At 50.5% G+C, this 17,983-nt stretch overlaps 5 protein-coding genes across 5 annotated transcripts; 4 read left to right on the top strand and 1 right to left on the bottom strand.

The window, feature by feature from the left end:
* Window positions 1-3,209: 3,209 nt before the first annotated feature.
* Window positions 3,210-4,122, top strand: COCMIDRAFT_97602 (uncharacterized protein; the record flags this gene model as incomplete). The annotated part of the gene is made up of 3 exons (XM_007690613.1): window positions 3,210-3,311; window positions 3,365-3,609; window positions 3,660-4,122. 3 exons carry the CDS (start codon window positions 3,210-3,212, stop codon window positions 4,120-4,122), a joined length of 810 nt encoding a protein of 269 aa, XP_007688803.1.
* Window positions 4,123-5,241: 1,119 nt separating this feature from the next.
* Window positions 5,242-7,381, top strand: COCMIDRAFT_27020 (GMC oxidoreductase; the record flags this gene model as incomplete). The annotated part of the gene is made up of 2 exons (XM_007690589.1): window positions 5,242-5,611; window positions 5,667-7,381. The coding sequence occupies 2 exons, from the start codon at window positions 5,242-5,244 to the stop codon at window positions 7,379-7,381; spliced, it is 2,085 nt and encodes a 694-aa protein (XP_007688779.1).
* Window positions 7,382-7,889: 508 nt separating this feature from the next.
* Window positions 7,890-8,521, top strand: COCMIDRAFT_97501 (uncharacterized protein; the record flags this gene model as incomplete). The annotated part of the gene is made up of 2 exons (XM_007690612.1): window positions 7,890-8,075; window positions 8,243-8,521. 2 exons carry the CDS (start codon window positions 7,890-7,892, stop codon window positions 8,519-8,521), a joined length of 465 nt encoding a protein of 154 aa, XP_007688802.1.
* Window positions 8,522-9,021: 500 nt separating this feature from the next.
* COCMIDRAFT_37498 (uncharacterized protein) lies at window positions 9,022-13,481 on the bottom strand (the record flags this gene model as incomplete). Its single annotated transcript, XM_007690601.1, has 3 exons — window positions 9,022-10,320; window positions 10,877-13,264; window positions 13,320-13,481. 3 exons carry the CDS (start codon window positions 13,479-13,481, stop codon window positions 9,022-9,024), a joined length of 3,849 nt encoding a protein of 1,282 aa, XP_007688791.1.
* A 704-nt stretch (window positions 13,482-14,185) lies between these two features.
* Window positions 14,186-17,507, top strand: COCMIDRAFT_27018 (uncharacterized protein; the record flags this gene model as incomplete). Its single annotated transcript, XM_007690588.1, has 4 exons — window positions 14,186-14,375; window positions 14,424-14,688; window positions 14,737-17,254; window positions 17,334-17,507. The coding sequence occupies 4 exons, from the start codon at window positions 14,186-14,188 to the stop codon at window positions 17,505-17,507; spliced, it is 3,147 nt and encodes a 1,048-aa protein (XP_007688778.1).
* Between the last annotated feature and the right edge of the window lie 476 nt (window positions 17,508-17,983).

Genomic DNA, 17,983 nt, shown 5'->3' with positions numbered 1-17,983 from the left:
GGTGGCGTAGTCCGGTGTAGGTTGGTTGTGTGTTGTGGTGGTGACTGGGTGGGATATCTTGGCGGAGAGGGCCGTCTTCAAGAAAGGCGGCGCGCTAGCCAACCAACATTCGCGAACAGGGTCCTGTCGCTCTAGCAAGGCAACAGACATGTTTTCTCAGCCACTGCTGCCGAATCAGCCTATCGAACACAATACACACAGCATTGGTGCCTAACTAGAGCACTACCATGGAGTGCCATGCTCTTCAGACGACGCGCCTCTCTGCTGAGCGCGTCACACATCTCTCGGACTGTTTGCCATGAAGTCACACCGAGCATTCCACCAGCAATAGACCACCATTACATACAGAGGTGCGAACAAGACTTCAGTTGCCATGCAGTACAATACTAAAAGAAAAAAAGAGACAGCGGTTCGCGACTCCCAAGACTATTATTGCACATGGCAGGAGCGATGCACGCCACCCCACCACGCCCAGCGCCCGCGCCTTCCTCTCCTACTACTTGCCAATGGAAGCGGGGACGACCCTTCACCGCAAGCAGCACTCGCGTTCGAGATATGCACCATAACTCTGGCCCAACCGCGCATCCTTCTCCTCCTCTCAAACAACCTACTACGAGCAATGCAGCGACCACAACTGAAAACAAGCCCTCTCCGCCCCAAGCGTTCGCTACGCCATCTGTGAGACCTCCCCCCGCAGCAGACTTATACAAACCATTGACCTCGTTCCAGCGAGTAGGATTGTGGGACCCGTCATATGGGTTACGCTTTGCGACCACATCACAAGCAGAGATACGGCAGTCCGCTCCCGTTTCTTCAAGCACGAAACCCTTACCCCGACCCGAAGCCAGGTCACCAGAGTCGCCCCGTGCCGAAGACGATTCGATACATAGTGGTAGTGACTTGGGGCAAGATGCACAGTCCAGTACAGAAGATGGCGCCTGTCCAGCGGGAAGCCAGTCGTCGTATCACGTTGAGTCTACAGAAGAACCAGATTCCACAGACACGTACGAAGTTTCTTCGCAAGACGAGTCAGAGGCCGATGTCAGCGAAGAAGAGGAGTCAGATGCCGACGAGGACCTTGCCTACCAGATTCCAGAAGACACGTTACGTGCTGCAATGCTCGCTTCGCCCAAAACACGTGCAAGTTACTGGAGTGCGAAGCTGTACCAAAGCCCGGACGGTGATTCGCTTTCAATACACTATTGTAAATCTTTTGATGTTGCCGAGAGAGTTGCCCAGTACTTTTTGAAAGAGAAGGTTGTAGGCTTCGACGTCGAGTGGAAACCTTTTGGAAATCCGCATGCAATCAAACAAAACGCTTCATTGATCCAGCTTGCATGCGAGGATAGAATTGCGCTATTTCATATCTCGCTATTTTCTGGGTACAAGGTCGAACAGCTCATGCCACCCAGTCTAAAAGCCGTCTTGGAGTCACCAGATGTCATCAAAGTTGGGGTGGCTATCAAGGGTGATTTCAAACGTGTGGAAAGATACCTTGGAGTTCAGTCCCAGGGTGTCTTTGAGTTGAGTCGATTGCACAACCTCGTTGAATGGTATGAGGTTGATCCTAGCAAAGTCTCGAATAGACTGGTTAGTCTTGCTACCCAGGTGCTTCAACACCTGCAGTTGCCCTTGTACAAAGGTGAGCAACTAGAGGACGACGAAGACACGACGTCCAGTGTCCGGGAAAGCGATTGGAGCCTCCCATTGAATCTGCAACAAATTCACTACGCAGCTGCTGACGCGTACGCCGGATTCCGGCTTTACCACATATTGGAGCGGAAACGGACTCGGCTGACACCAACACCTCCACCGGTAATGCTTTGCGACTACGACAACAAGCCTGCCCCCCGCGCCAAAAAGCCACGTAAGAAAGCTGGAGCAACCACTAAGGGCAGAGAAGCTAGTGATAGCGACTCGAACTTATCAACAGATTATGCGGAAGAGGAGCAAGATAGTGATGAAAACACCCAAGGTTATGAAACAGCGCCAGAGGAACTCATGGATAGTCACGAACTCGAAGATCCTGCGCACACAACAACTCCAGCTGTTCGCCCAGTCAAAAAAGTCAAAAAACTTAAAGCCAGCCAGGCAGAGAACACCAAGCTAGACGAAGAGAGTAATCTGGAGTCTGGGAATGAGACTTCTTCCTCATCCAGACGTGTAGGACGGGTCAATATCTCGTCATTGAACACGGCTGATGTGGGCTACCCGGTATTACCACGACTATCGCAGGAGGACACTGAAGCATCTCAGCCTAGCGAAGTTTCAGCGGACGCCGATGACGAATACGCGGATGCAGAACTCGAAGAAGCGCTTGGAAACATGACGCTCGATGATGCTGGCAACTTGAGAGAGGACGTAGAGGTTGTCACTCCTGAGCAGACTGGTTCACCATATGGCTTAGCGACTGCGTGGGCGCAGAATTTTGCTCAATCTACTATTCCGCTACCCGAATCGCCGGCTCCCCCTCGCATCCACGCGACAGTTTCCCATCTCCGTGCCTATCATCTATGGCATCATCAAAAAATGTCAGTGGATGAGATTGCGCCATTGTTGCGGAACCCGCCACTCTCATACAGCACCGTCAGCAACTACATCCTGCAGGCAGTAACGCTGGAGAAACTTGAATACGAACAGGAGCTGCTTAAGAAGTTGATGCTGGGGATGCCTTTAGGTATGAGGAAGGGACGGTGGAAGGAGTTGGCGAAGGAGGTCGGGGCGTTGGGTTAGGTAGGCCTCGTTTTTGTTGTACTGTGCATGTACATACACACATAGTTTGTCCAGATGTTGCGACGAATGCCAAAATAGCTGTTGATCATGCACTCCTTTCTAGGCATGGTGTGTTGGCGAATTGCCAACTGTATGCCCAAGTGACATGCTGCACACACAGTAAGCGCAGAGGCATAATTGACACGTTTCGAGGCATCGTAACTTTGGCCTCGATTCAGGTACCGCATCGGTAAGCTCAGGGTCCAGGCGCCTGGCCAATGTCAGTCGAGCACCAGTCCCGCACCCCCGCATGCTGGCCTCGAAACTGCGGTGAGGATCACCCATCCCTGCAAGAAACCCCTCCAAATTGTATCGCGACCCTCGCTGCACTCCCCAGCATCGTACCGACTTTTTTTTGCCTCTTGTTGGTTACTCTGATCAAAAGACCTGGTCTTGACCCATCTCACTACACACAAGACTGCCTCTACATATTCATCATGGCAACTGCGGCCGCTGTATACCCTCCGCTTGACCAGCGCCCGGTCAAGAACACAGTTCTACTCTTCGATGTTGACGACACACTCACAAAGCCCCGTCAGGTGCGCTTACCCTCCAATCACACACTCTCTACCAACAGCTAACATGCCTGCAGCTGGTGAGCCCTGAGATGCTTCAATTGCTCTCGGAGCTCCGACACAAGGTTGCCATTGGCTTCGTTGGCGGCTCCAACCTGGCCAAGCAGCAGGAACAACTTGGAGGAGCAGTCGATGTCACATCGCTGTTCGACTACTGCTTTGCTGAGAACGGACTCACCGCTATCCGGATGGGCGAGACTCTAGCCAGTCAGAGCTTCATTGCCTGGATTGGTGAGGACAAGTATAAGGCGCTGACCAAGTGGTATGTCGAAGCCTGTGGGTTTACAAAGCATTGCTGACCCCAACCGGCAGGATCCTTCACTACATCGCCGATCTCGATATCCCCATCAAGCGTGGTACTTTTATCGAATTCCGCAACGGCATGATCAACGTTTCCCCCATCGGCCGTAACGCCTCGACTGAAGAGCGAAACGAGTACCAAAAGTACGACCTCGAACACAAGATTAGGGAGACCATGGTCGCAAAGCTCAAGGAAGCTTTCCCTGACTACGGCCTTACCTACTCTATCGGCGGTCAGATCTCGTTTGACGTTTTCCCTACGGGCTGGGACAAGACCTACTGCCTGCGACACATTGAGGCAGAGAAGGACATCTCAGGAATTACCTACGACAAGATCCATTTCTTCGGTGACAAGGCATACGAGGGCGGAAACGACTGGGAGATCTACAGCGATGAGCGTACCATCGGACACAAGGTCAAGAACCCAGACGATACCTACGCACAGTTACAGGAGCTGCTGAAAAGCTTTCAGTAGGCGTAGTTGCTTGTGGAAAATGACGATTTATCCGACCTTACTTTGGTCGACGAGTATGTTTATTTGCACCAGGTATCTGAGGAAGCACAGACAATGTGACAAGTTGGAAAAAGACATGACCCGAAAACATCTGATTAATAGCTCGGTATATCAACCAGGATCACTCTGGATCATGCTCCTGAGCAACTCTCCACGACCTCTTGTCTGCATGAAGGCTCATTTCCAAGATGCGTAATCATCGTAGTCGCCTCGGTTGGCTAAACCCTTCCCCATCAATAATACCAAGAGCTGAACAAGGCCCTGCATGTATGCACGTAATGATATACGAACTTCACCCACTTACAAAGCAACACTAAGCACCTGGTTCTTTCCCTTTTACAACCATACTACTTACCCGATAAGCCCCAGGTTCCACTTCCCGACCCTATCAACCTACATACCCTCTCGGTCTCCACGTTCTCAATCAACCCGAAACAAGATACCTGCCTATTTCTACCACCGACCACCCCCGCCCATTGGCTCCGCAACCCCAACTCGTTCACCTCCCCCATATCCTCTACTTCAACTATCAATTCCTCGGCGCATTCAAGCAATCCCAGCAATGGCGGCAACCTTTTTTTTGCCCCAACATTGCGGAGAAGAACCTGACTAGTTAAAATTGTGGTAGGGAATGCACGTACCGTAGTCCCTTGCAGATCTTGATTTCTTTTACCGCCCTCCACCAGTTAACCCGGCCAATAATAACACACTCCTGTGCGAGAGGGTTTGTGTAATGGCGCCAAGAAACTAGGTACGGTTTGTGCAAGACGAGAGATGTGGGGAGGTTCCGCCTTACCTACCTCCCCCGGCTAAAAACGTACATGTATGCAGGTCGTTGACTCGGCTGTTTTCTCTTGCCTTGAGAGGGATGGTACGCAGGGCGTTTTGATTTTTCTCGTATGTGATTGGGGGAAAGAGAGGAGGTGGCGAGATGATTGATTGCATCCGTATATATGAAGTTGGGCCTACAAAGTTTGCTACCCCAGGAAGTCCCTTTCTTTCTCCCTTGGAAGCCTTTGTTCCTGCTGTCCTTTTGTTTTTAAGCTTTTTGTTTGTTTGCTATTCAATCTTGCTCCAATCATGAAGTTTCGTGCGGCGTCTTACTTGCTCTTGCCTCCGCTCGTGCTCGCGTATCCTTCGTCTGGTCCGGTTTGTGCGTCTCCGCAGATAGCAACAGCAGGAGCAGACTCGTCGAATACGTATGATTACATTGTCACGGGTTCTGGGCCGGGAGGCGGGACGATTGCTACTAATCTTGCGCGCGCGGGTCACTCTGTGCTCTTGATTGAAGCGGGTTCGGATGCTTCGCTTGATATTCGGACTCAGATTCTCGCGCTGAATAGCTTTGGGAATACAGACGTCACGTGGCATTTCTTTGTCAAACATGGTGATGATGAGGAGAGGTTGAAGCGGTATAATCTGCTGGTTTGGAGACTGGCAAATGGAGAATGTGAGTGGTTTTTTTTCTGAGAGATGCTTGAGTGAAATGTGCTAATGTCAAAAAGACTGGGTTGGACGAGACCCAACGGTTGAGGGCCATGTTGGTGCTAAGAGACTCGGAATCTTCTATCCTCGCGGTGCGACACTTGGTGGAAGTGCCATTGTAAACGCGGCAGCAACCTTCTTGCCAAGTGAGAGTGACTGGGATATCTTTGACCAAGGAACCGAAGAAGACCTCTGGAGGTTGGTTTCCTTGCAATCGCAATGCTTGTGTATGTGTACTAACTGGGTTAGCGGCGATCTGATGCGCAAGTACTTTGAGAAGATCGAGCATAACAACTACCTTGAACCTGGCACCCCAGGCCATGGGTTCACGGGCTGGCTTCAGACAAACATAGCCGACCGTGCATCTCAGCAAATGGCTCCGCTTCGTCTCAAAATCTACGAAGCAGCTCTGAAGCTCATTGGCAGAGAACCAGAAAAGGTACTGGACTACATCACCAGCGATGGGAACTATCTCGACCCAGCCCGCGATCAAACTGAGGGATTGTGGGCTTTGCCTTTCCATGTCGGCCCGACATGGAGGCGCTTCAGTCCGCGTGATATCATTCTGCAGACGCGAAATGAGACAACTGCGAACGGCACGCAAAAGTATCCGCTCAATCTGCAGCTCGAATCCTTGGTCACCAAGGTGCTCTTCGATACCTGCGGTGGCAATGGCACAAAGCCACAAGCGGTGGGTGTCGAGTATCTGCAAGGCAAATCCGTATACAAAGCGGATCCACGACGGACTGCCAACACTACAGAAGGTGTCCTCAAGACAGCTTTTGCTCGCAAAGAAGTTATTGTCTCAGGCGGTGCATTCAACTCGCCCCAAATCCTTCAACTTTCTGGTGTCGGTCCCAAAGCCCTTCTTGAAAAGTACGGTATTCCAGTAGTCTCTGATCTGCCCGGCGTAGGCCGTAACCTCCAGGACAATTACGAAATACCAATGTATGGCGAGGCGCAGATCACCCTTACGGCCCCTCCTGACCCCAGTGCGCCAAACTGCACATATGGCGCACCTGGAGATCCATGCGTTGACCTTTGGCACAAGGGCGAGGGACCATATGCACGCGGTGGCGGCAACTCCAACGCCTTCCTGCTCAAGACGGCGCACGCCGTCGAAGATGAGCGTGACATGTTCATGTTTGGCTTCCCTGGCAGCGTCTTCCGTGGTTTCGCGCCCCCGACAAGTCAGAATCAGACGCGTGTTCCTCCGACAACCTTTTCTTGGTCTACGGTTAAGATGCACCCACAAAACACTGCAGGGTACATTCAGATCCAGTCTGCTGATCCCACAGAGCCCCCAGAGGTTAACCTGAACTACTTCGCCACTGGCGCGGAGACGGACATGAGCGCCATTCTGGATGCACTGGCATTTGTACGAAAGGCTTTTAGGACAACTGAGGGACCCGTTGGTCCTGTCACTTCAGTTTCCCCTCCTTGCCCTCCATCTGACATACTTGAGACTGGGTACTGTAAGGATCTGGAGATTGACAAGCAGTGGATCGAGGACCAAGTATTCGGCCATCACCCAACGAGCACCAACAAGGTGGGCCCAGACTCTGATCCATTAGCTGTGCTTGACTCCCGGTTGAGGGTCAAGGGCGTAGAAGGTCTGCGTGTTGTTGACGCAAGTGCTTTCCCGAGATGTCCGGGCGCATTTCCAGCAGTCTCCACGTTCCTGCTGAGTTCGAGGGCAACGGATCTAGTGTTGGAGGACGCTGCGAAGCGATAGTTCAAGCCATCTTGTATTGACATACTCTCGTAGTATAAGCTCAAGATATGCTCTTAATTCCCACGTCCCAATTAACTCATAATGAAATTTCCAAATTGATACTGCAAGAATTGTGCGCAACCTGAGAGTCTTCATTCCAAGAAAATGCCGTACCACTTCTGATTACATTCTCGAAAAGTAGTACAAAAAAGCTTTGATGCTCAGCAAAAATGCGCGAGAGAAAGAATGCAAGTAAGGTTGAGATTGAATACAATATGCATAACCCTAGGCCTCGTACTAGCGTTCTTTACCCCACCAACGACAGCCCGCCCGTTCCCCGATGCGCCAAAAATTATTCTGTCGCAGTCCTTGCCCGCAAACTGCGCGCATTCAACAAGGACTCCTCACAACCAGCAATCGTCACCCATACTATATCACACACTCTACCAAGATAAACACTCCCGAATTACTCGTCGCAAACTCCAACTCTCCTCACTCCAACAATCCAACGTATACGCGCACACAAAAGATGAAGCTCCTAACCCTCAACTTCCTCACCTGCGCCATCAAAGCCTGCAAAACGAACCCCGCATCTTTTCCCTTACACCCTCGCGACGCCGAGCTCGAAATCGTCGAAGCAGACGTAAACCTAGCGTTTCTGAAAAACATCCTACCCCGCATTCTATGGAATGAATTGAGGGTGGTATGCAGTGAGGTAAATACGACACAATCTTTCCCGATCCACTTTCCAAAACCCTTGCGCCTATACACACACCAGAAGACGAAAGCGGGAGAGAAGGGGGGAGGAGAAAAAAATTCCAAAAAAAGTAATTCATATGGTGAATACAATATGCTAACAATTTTATTCTTGGAAACCCACAGCTCGGTCTCCCTGAACTCCCACCCACAGCGCCCACACCCGCCGATCTCGTCGAGCCGTCATCATCTTCCGCAGCCGCACTAGATACCACCGACGCGACACCAGCTGCCGACGCACAAGAGGAGCAGGAGGAAGAACCAAGCCAAACGGCAAAGGATTTGCACAGGATACTGCTTGAGACGTGTATAAAAGAAGGGAAACTCGTGTGTGGAGCGTGCCAACACGAGTATGCGGTGAAAGAGGGTGTTGCGAATTTCTTGTTGCCGGGGCATTTGGTGTGAGAAAGGGATGAGATGAGAAGAGTAAACGTGAATTTTTTTTTTTAAAAAAAAAGGTAGATGCTAGGGAGCCAGCAAAGGTGTAGGATAGAGGCAAATACGGTGCTATGAGAAGGAAGCGGCGTTTGGGGATATGGGTCACCAAGCACTTTCCATGCGTCGCAGTAAAGGAAAATGATATAGAGGTGCGACTTCAAAGCAGATGTGGAGGGGGGGGGAAGAAAGAGTGGTTTGAAGGGAACCGAAACATTGCGACTTGATACCCTTTCATTTAAGCATAAGCACGTAGTAGGCGAAGGCGTCGCATTACAAGAGACAGAGAACTGAAGGATAACTCGCGATCCTTTTTGGTCCAGCTTTAAAAGCTATAACTTTTCTCTCTTCAGCCAAAAAATTGGTATCTAAAACATGCGCCCAAAACACCAGTTGCTGTTACCATATCTTTCTTTCTTTCTTTGTGCAATTGCAATTGCAGCTAGAGTCACACCCAGTCAGTCCCCCCCTCAAGACCCAATCGCACGGTTAATCTGTACCCGCTTGTCCTCAGCACCAGATACAATGCCCACCTGGCGATCCCAGCACACGCTGAAGACCTTTGCGCCCTCACCATGACTCTTGACATTCTCGCCATCCCGCGATTGCCTGTAAATCGTATATACGCTTTCGCCCGTCAAGCCCTCGCCGACCTGGCCACCCGCGCTGACGTTCCTAAGATCCCAAATCTGGACCGTACCGTCGTGAGACGCAGACACGAGATTGTGCTCAGACGACGGATCCGTGTCGAGGGATACAACGGCGTTCTTGTGGCCTCGCAGCGTCATGACGCTGATCTGGGTAGCCGAAGCGCGGGGGTCAACGAGAGTAATGTGGCGTGCCGAGGTACCGGTTGCGAGGAGATTTCGCGAAGGAATGGCGCACAAAGAGAGGAGCGAGTGGCCTGTTGTTCGCGTGTCAACGCATGTAGCGGTGGGCAGATCCCATGTCTTGAGCGTGTGGTCGTGCGAAGCAGAGTATGCGACTGTGGCGTCGTCTGGCTTGAAGATTACGCTAGAGACAGGAGAACTGTGACCGGTGAATGTTGCCAATGCGCCACGGGCAGGGACCGTACGATCTGGTTTCGAGAGTTTTTGGCGCTTGTTGGAAGCGGCTGTTGAGTTCGGGAGCAGGTTTGATGGTGCGATTGGGTTTTCCTTTGCGTTGCTCGAGAAAAGCGAAACTGTCGTGTCTGAAGATGCGGACAGGATCCGGTTTGAAGGTGCGTGGACTGCAACATCTTCTACGCCCCAGCGGTGGTTGAACAGTTCCAAGGCAGTCGTGATGGTCCGCGCATCGTCGTCGTATTTGTACACACGAACAGTGTTGTCCAAGCCAGCGGCCACCATCTTCTTCTCAGACAACCACTTTGCCGTCTTCAAGCTAGTGATTCGACCTCCATTGTTGGGCGCCTCGGACATCGCCAAAACGTCGCCTGATGTGTTCCATACTCTCAGAAGACCGTCGTAACTTGCGCTCAGTATCCTCTCTTGTCCACTCTGTACTCCCGATAAAACATCAACTGCAGAAACCCAATCGTCATGTTCGAAACTCGTCACATTCAGTGGCGGTACCAGCGCCCTAGTGTATTCTACATCGAGCGTTGCTTCGGCATTAATACCATTCTTGGTGAGAAACTGGTCGATGGTTGTGCGGAGGAATTCGCCATTGATGAGGATATCGAACGGAATGCGATTTTCATCCCCGCGATGTAAGAGCTCGTTTACAAGAGTCGAAAGCTTGTGGCGTGTTAAGGCTACAGGCGCATGCTGTTAGCACAGTATATGAGAATGGGTAGTTGAGACTTGCGCAGCATATTGCGACTATGCTTCAATTGCACAAATTTGCGATATGCTGCGACACAAGAGTGCGCAGATTATCATCATCTCCCGCGACTGTACTTACATGTTTGTACAAGCAAAGTACTAGGCTCTTCTGAAATTTGCAGGCTAGAATCGCGCGTAGTGAGGCGAATCTGCACCTTGGTCTCTGCGGCTTCGGTATCCATGGCGTCGTTATGTGGTGGTTTCTTTGTCGAAAAGTGGTGTGCAAGTGACGACGGATTCTGGAAGCTTTGGAAATTTTGGGATCTCGAACTTTTTCCGAAGGAGGTTAGCGCAAAAATACCAGCCAGTCGGCGTTCGCGAACCTCCGGCAATCTGAGATGTTGCTCACTGGACTTGTTCAATAAAATGGTTGGCGTATTATGAATAGACTTCCAGAATGCTCAGGAATAGTTTGATTCCATAGAAATTGGGTTCAATATTAATATGAAGGTGAGTAAACACTTGATATTTCGGTACGACTGGCTTCTCTTCATTGCACACTGGTCCTCCTGATCTCAGCAATTGCTCTCCTCCGATGATCACTTGGTGCGAACAACGCCTCAATCAAGCCTATCACCTCCTCGGCCTCCATTTCTAGTTTCAGTTCTCCGTCTGTCCAGAAGTACTTGATATCTGCGAGGCTGCTGTCCAGAATCTCGCTGAGATACTGGAACTTGAACCAGTTAGGTGTATATACGCCAGCCATGTCTCTGATTTCTCCATTATCGTCCTCTGTCTGGAAGTGTTGTGCGAGTGTAGAAAGCGAGACACAGTACCCATGTAGTTTTCGAGACTCGTCTTCAGCAATATCTGCTTTGTCCTCTACGTCATTCACAAACTTTGTAAGGGCCGCCGATACTAATGAGCCAAGGGACTGGAGTAAAGCGCTCTTTGAGAGGACGTTTTGCCATTGACGCTTCACGTCTCCTATCCTGTCAATGGTTGTGGCAATAGCATCGTCACATACTGTGGCGAAAGGAACATTGGTGCAATCCTGAAAGCCTTGGGCATCCTCCAAGTGGTCCCTTATTATTTGTCGTTGCGATTCCATCTCGCGGCCGTACGCACGTTTGCCGAATCCATCAATGGTTTTGATGTCAGCCTCTAACAATGGCTTTAAGCGTTTTGAGGGCCGAAGATGTTGCGGTAAAGTAGATGATGTGTCCCTTTCCGCTTGTTCTTGTAAGAAGAGCCGCAGCCGATCGGATAATCGTTGACAATCATTGTAGATGAGCATGTTACTCGCAACGTCCTTGGTGTAATGCATAACGGCAGTGGCTCGGTACATTGCAAGTAGTAGACTTGGTATTGCGTACAAGCCTCCACTTGCAGGTGAAATGGCTGATTTGACGAGATCAGCCGAATTGAGAGCCTCTACATCTCTGAGAACCTGCAAAATGATGTCCATGATCGCATCAGGAATTGCTGTCACGGTGTATGTTTCTCTCAGTGTGACCTTCTGGTTCGTCGGCGCCTTTTGCTGGGCTGATTTCTTTTTCGAATTTGGTGATTCTGTTGCTTTGGCTGTGGGATTCGGCGTGGCAGTTGGCTTTGTGTCGGTTTCGTCGTCCCAATCTGCACCCCAATCTTCGGCATCTTCAACATCGGAGGGCTTCTCCTTAGATACTTCTTCCTTGGGCTCCTCATCAGGTATATCAACTTCCTCACCCCACGCACTCATGTCTTCTTCTTCTACCGACACTGTTTGCTCCTTAGTCGTCTCATCCTCACCCTCACCATCCCATTCTGCTGCCCAGTCGTCTTCCTGGTCATCACCAGCATGTAAGGCATCTCCCTTGGATACGATCTGTGTCTCAACCCTCTCCACGGCCTTTTTCTCTAGCACCTTCTTTGGAATCATGGCTTGGACTTGAGCGATGGCGGCTTCTTTCTGCCTGGCCAACCAAAGTTCGGGGGACTTGTCGACCCATTCTGTCAGACGGCTCTGACCAGACCACCCCAGCTCATCCAGAAATTCCACAAGCCCTAAGACATAAGAGAGCGACTCTTGAAATTGAGGGATGCCCTCTGCTGAAAGCGGTATGGCAGGCAAAAGATGATTCGATATTAGACGGGACACGATGATTGGAACAATCTTGTGTGACAGTGGAATGACAATAGAGGGTGGTAATCGTGTACTTAGGTACTCTGCAATCGATTGGATGTCTCCTATTGTGGCCTTGATGCTTCCATCGTTGACTGGACCTGCGCGTTGTATATCATCCTCATGAACCTGGAACATGGATACAACGCGGTCGGCACCCATGTCAAGACGGGGAGAAATTATGACTTTATCGAGGTCACGACTCAAGCGGACGATGAGATTGTCAAGGAGGCCAAGCTTTACGAGGGCTTCGACGGTTGTATTGATATCAACTTTGGCTTCTCGTTCGATCGACTGGTGCAGTGAGATCTTATGGTTGGCACTGTCAACTGATATCAGTCCGTTCCAAGAGTCTATGACAGTCTCTACGAGGGCCTTCTTCAGCTGGTCTTGCTTGTTTCTGAGCACGCCTACTACTCTTGTTGTCGTGAAGGGACCAAGTCTCTTGAAGGCGCCGTCTGCATCTTCCAGGGTGCTGATGGCGTGGAGAACATGACCGTTTACCGCCGCATTCTGAGCCGAGTCTAGCAAACTTGATATATCTCGGAGTTGTTCCACCGTTTGTACCAGGCTCTCGTTATACGCAATCTCGGTGTGCAACAGGCTGACCTTGCTTGCAGCATCCTGCACTCGTGCCGTGTTCTCTTTGCCTGCTTCTGCTAGCTGTACAATTTCCTTGGCCGTATCCTGGGAGCGTTTGATATCATGCTGGAGCTTGCGTGCCTGGGTAATCCAACCGTCGACGTCAGGCGCAGCCTCTCGTGAGAGTTGACGGACTTGATTCTGGGATAAAGAGTCAATGTCGGAATCACAGAAGAATTAATATGCCGTCGCATACTTTGGTGTCTTCGCGGGCCTTGGTAACTACTTCTAGCAGTTTTGGGAGTGCAGTGGATGGCACTGTAGCAGATGCCACATGTTCGTCCTGGGGGAACGCTCCATACTGTGCCGATTGAAGGAGCGCATCGCCTAGCTGCTCGTCTGACACTTGCGGAGGCATTTGCGGCTAGCAGGCGATTGTCATGCCCGGTGTTGAAAGAGACGTGAGGCGTGTCATGCTATGGATGGAACACTTGCAGCTGCACGGACATGCGGCCGACGTCAACCCTGGTGTCGCTGCCCCGCCACACGTACCCCGCCACCGCTAGTAAGACTGTGTGGCCTATTCTTTGTACGTATAAGCCGCCAACACGTGCGTCTAAACATTGTCGCAGCAGGCAACTGACTCCATACCCTGCCTTCTTGGTCTTTTTCTGACAGGCTGCCTCTTTGACCGCTGACAACAATCCTGGTACATTAGAGCCTCGCTGGCACGCCTTCTCTGCACTATTTCACACTGGCTCTGCTGGTGTAGCATCCTTTTGCCTTTATTTCATCTCACCTACCCGTAAGTTCCCTTCACAGTGTTGTGCATGAATCGGCAGTAAAGTAGTCTATGGACACGAACCCGGGGCTCTACAGCATCTTGAACACACTCCTTGTGCACACTAAGCACCCTTTTTTATGATTATCCTACACAACCATATCTGAGTGCCAGTAGCCTATATTGACCAGGACATTGCATTAGCTGTTTACACGGTCGACTAACACAACAATAGTAGTGCCAATTTGGGCAAGGCGGTTTGTGCTAGTGAGCTATCCATCGAGCAATCCTACTCCGACCGCTTTACTGAATTGACCCTTCAGTCTTTCAACTTCGCCACCATGGGGTCTGTAGCACAGGAGACGCATTTCAAGAAGATACAGCAATTCAAGGCAAACTATGCTGATGCAACATTCACTCAGTACGAATCTCAGCGCACGGGGCTGCGCGTAGTCGTGGTCGATCGAAAAGGTCCAAAGGTTTACGGAAACTTTGCGGTAGCCACAGAGATCCATGATGATTCCGGCGCACGTGAGTATATTAAATCGAGTCTTCCACACATATCCTGATAAGAGACAGCACATACCCTGGAACATCTTTGCTTCATGGGCTCACGCAAGTATCCCTTCAAGGGCGTGTTGGACAAGATTGCTACCCGTTCATACTCGGATACCAATGCGTGGACGGATGTCTCAGAGACAGTGTACACTCTCTCCACTGCGGGCTGGGAAGGTTTTGCGCAACTGCTGCCAATTTACCTTGACCATCTCATTGTTCCTACACTGACCGATGCTGGCTGTTACACTGAGGTTCACCACATTGATGGAAAGGGAGAAGATGCGGGGTAAGTTTCCTTGACAAATCAAACACAAAATCACTAAAAAATATCAAGTGTTGTCTACTCTGAGATGCAAGGGCGGCAGAACTTGCAGGGCGACCTGATGGACCTTCAAATGCGTCGTCTCCTGTACCCTGAAGGAGACGGTTTCCGAATGGAGACTGGCGGCTTGATGGAGAACCTCAGGGTCTCAACTGCAGAACGGATACGCCAATTCCATCGAGACATGTACCAACCCAAGAACTTGCGCGTCATCATCATAGGAGAGGTTGACCACCCGAACCTCTTGCAGGTTCTAGATACTTTCGAAGATGATATCATCGACCACGTGCCGGCCTACGATGCTCCATTCAAGCGCCCATGGGTGGAATCGCCGCGTACTCCCCCTCTAAGCAAAACTATTGTCGACACGGTAGAATTCCCCGAAGAGGATGAGTCTACAGGAGAAATTCAGATTGCATTCTTGGGCCCAGAGACTACCGATGATCTGGGAGAAACAGCCATCAACACCCTTCTGAACTACCTTGCTGGCTCATCTGTGTCTGTCCTTGTCAATACGCTTGTTGAGAAGGAACATCTGGCTAGCATGGTTTACTTCTGGTGCAAAGGCCACTACGATATGATTATTTGGTGGACTATCTCATCAGTGGAGACTGGTAAGCTCGCCGATGTCGAGAAGCGCTTCTTTGAAGTTCTCAAAGAACACGCCTCTAAACCACTTGATATGAACTATCTGAAAGACTGCCTTCACCGATTCAAAAGGCAAACACGGTACATGTCGGAGATTGGTCTGGATGAATACAAAGACCCGATTATCAAGGACCACGTTTTCGGCGATCGAGAAGGCACTCATCTCGAAGACGCAATGGCTACTCTCGATGTTTTTGATATCCTCGACATGTGGACAGAAGAGGAGTGGCGAACCTATCTGAACAAGTGGATGGTGAATGCTCACCATGTCTCCATCCTTGGCAAACCCTCAAAAGCTCTGTCCGAGAAGATCAAAGCCGACGAGGTTGCTCGCGTCAAAGCACAGCAAGAAAAGCTAGGTGAAGAGGGGCTAAATAAATTGACACAGAAGCTCAAGGAGGCGCAGGAAGAAAACGATAGGCCTATTCCAGAGGAAATAATTGCAGGCGTAAAAGTTCCAAGCACCGAGTCTATTCACTTCTTCCAAACCACTACAGCACGGTCTGGATTGGCGAAGAAGCTTGGTGTTTCAGACAATTCAATCCAGAAGATCGTGGACAAGGACGAGAACGGCCTTCCTCTGTTCATCCACTTTGAGCACATACCGACGTCCTTTGTACACTTTGGACTAGCACTGGGCACTGCCAGCCTACCGACTGAACTGAAGCCTCTTCTTGGAGTCTACCTTACCAACTTCTTCGCCACTCCCATCATGAAGGACGGCAAGCGCATAGAATTCGAGGAAGTCATCACTAAGCTGGAGCAAGATACTATTGAATACTCGATGGATCGTGGTACAGACATTGGAAGCTCCGAGATGATCTACATTCCTTTCGTTGCCGAGGCCGACAAATTCGAGACAGTCGTACTGTGGCTGAGGTCCATGTTGGTGGACTCCATCTTCGACACTGAGCGCGTCATCTCTGCCGTGAAGAAGATGCTGGCTGACGTGCCCGAAGAGAAGCGTGACGGCAATGCCATGAGCTTCGCAGTCGACCGCATGATTCACTACGACGCCGCATCAGCTGTCCGTGCAACCGGTACACTCGTCAAGGGACTATATCTCAAGCGTATCTTGAAGCTCCTAAAGACCGAACCACAACAAGTTTTGGATAAACTCGAGGCTCTACGCAAGCACTTGCTGACGTTTTCCAACATGCGTATTCTGGTCACCGCAAACGTCGAGACGCTACCAAATCCAGTCTCAACCTTCAAGCACCTCACCGACGCATTCCAGCCAGGACCAGAACCCACCATCAACCCAATCGACGACAGAAACGCCCTCCTCTCAGACGTCGGACGCAACCCAGGCGGCACCCACTACCTCATCCCCATGCCCATCGACTCGTCCTTTGCCGTCCTAACATCCAAGGGCCCCAAGGGCTACACGAACCCCCAACTCCCTCCCTTGATGGTCGCCCTCGCCTACCTCGACGCAGTCGAAGGTCCCATGTGGCAGTCGATCCGCGGCACCGGTCTCGCCTACGGCAGCAACTTCTTCCGCGACCCCGAGACAGGCCTCCTCAAGTTCCGCATCTCCAAGTCGCCTAACGTCTTCGCCGCGTACAACAAGGCAAAGACTGTAGTCAAAGAGTACGGCGACGGCACACAGAAGCTGAATAAGCTCGAACTCGAGGGAGCCATTTCAAGCATCGTTCGCGACTTTGTGGATGAACGCGCCACGATTGTGGATGCAGCCCGTAGTTCGTTCATTGATCTCGTGACAAGGGGCGTCGGAAAGGACTGGCAGGAGTGGGCGTTACGCGAGGTGCGCAAGGTGACGGAGGAGGATGTGCAGAAGATTCTGCGAGATGTCGTAGCCAATGTGTTTGAGCCTCAGAAGACGGATTTGGTAGTGACGTGCGGTGGCATCATGACTGATGTGAGTAACTTTCTTTCCCCCCCCTCTTCGTTTCATGACAAAGAACGTGCTGACTTTTTTTCGTTTTCTACTACATCAGGGTCTGAAGAAGGATTTCGAAGATGCGGGTTTCAAGATTCAGCTCAAGCAGCTTACCGACTTCCAAGATGCATATGGGCTGGAGGGTGATGAAGACGGGGACGAGGATGACGACGAAGATGTTTCTGGAAGTGAAGATGGTGATAGCGAGAGCGGATCGGAAATGGAAGAGTAGAGCTTTTTTTTTACATATCATGGTAGACTTTGAACTTAGATCATGGCTATACCACTCACATCGCTCCCGCAAAAAACCCTTGCCACGAAAGACACACACTTACAGAGAGAGAGAGAAGAAGAAGAAAAGCCCGGTCGATAGATGGTAAAACAATCCTTTTTTCATTCAGAGCCAAAATGCATCATGAGTCTTTTGATTTGATATTTATACACTGGTGCGACGAAGGTATTTGGCGCAGCAAAAGTAAAAAAAAGCAAAGCAAAGCAAAAAAAAAAGCGAGCCCCACACGATATTTGCCCCAATAAGCCAACCGAAAGAAAAGCAAATATTAAAAAAAAAAGATGGACCCCTTGCATGCAAAAAAGGAAAAAAAAGGCCATGTGCAGGGTCAACATCTTCCCCAAAAAAAAGAAAGAGGAAAAATCATCTTCTCGTAAATACATACAAGGAAGTATTTGAGGCGGGAGGGTTGGACA

The sequence above is a fragment of the Bipolaris oryzae genome (assembly GCF_000523455.1).
Source record: "Bipolaris oryzae ATCC 44560 unplaced genomic scaffold scaffold_81, whole genome shotgun sequence".
NCBI classification, from domain to species: domain Eukaryota; kingdom Fungi; phylum Ascomycota; class Dothideomycetes; order Pleosporales; family Pleosporaceae; genus Bipolaris; species Bipolaris oryzae.
This window is presented reverse-complemented; position numbering and strand designations above follow the sequence as displayed.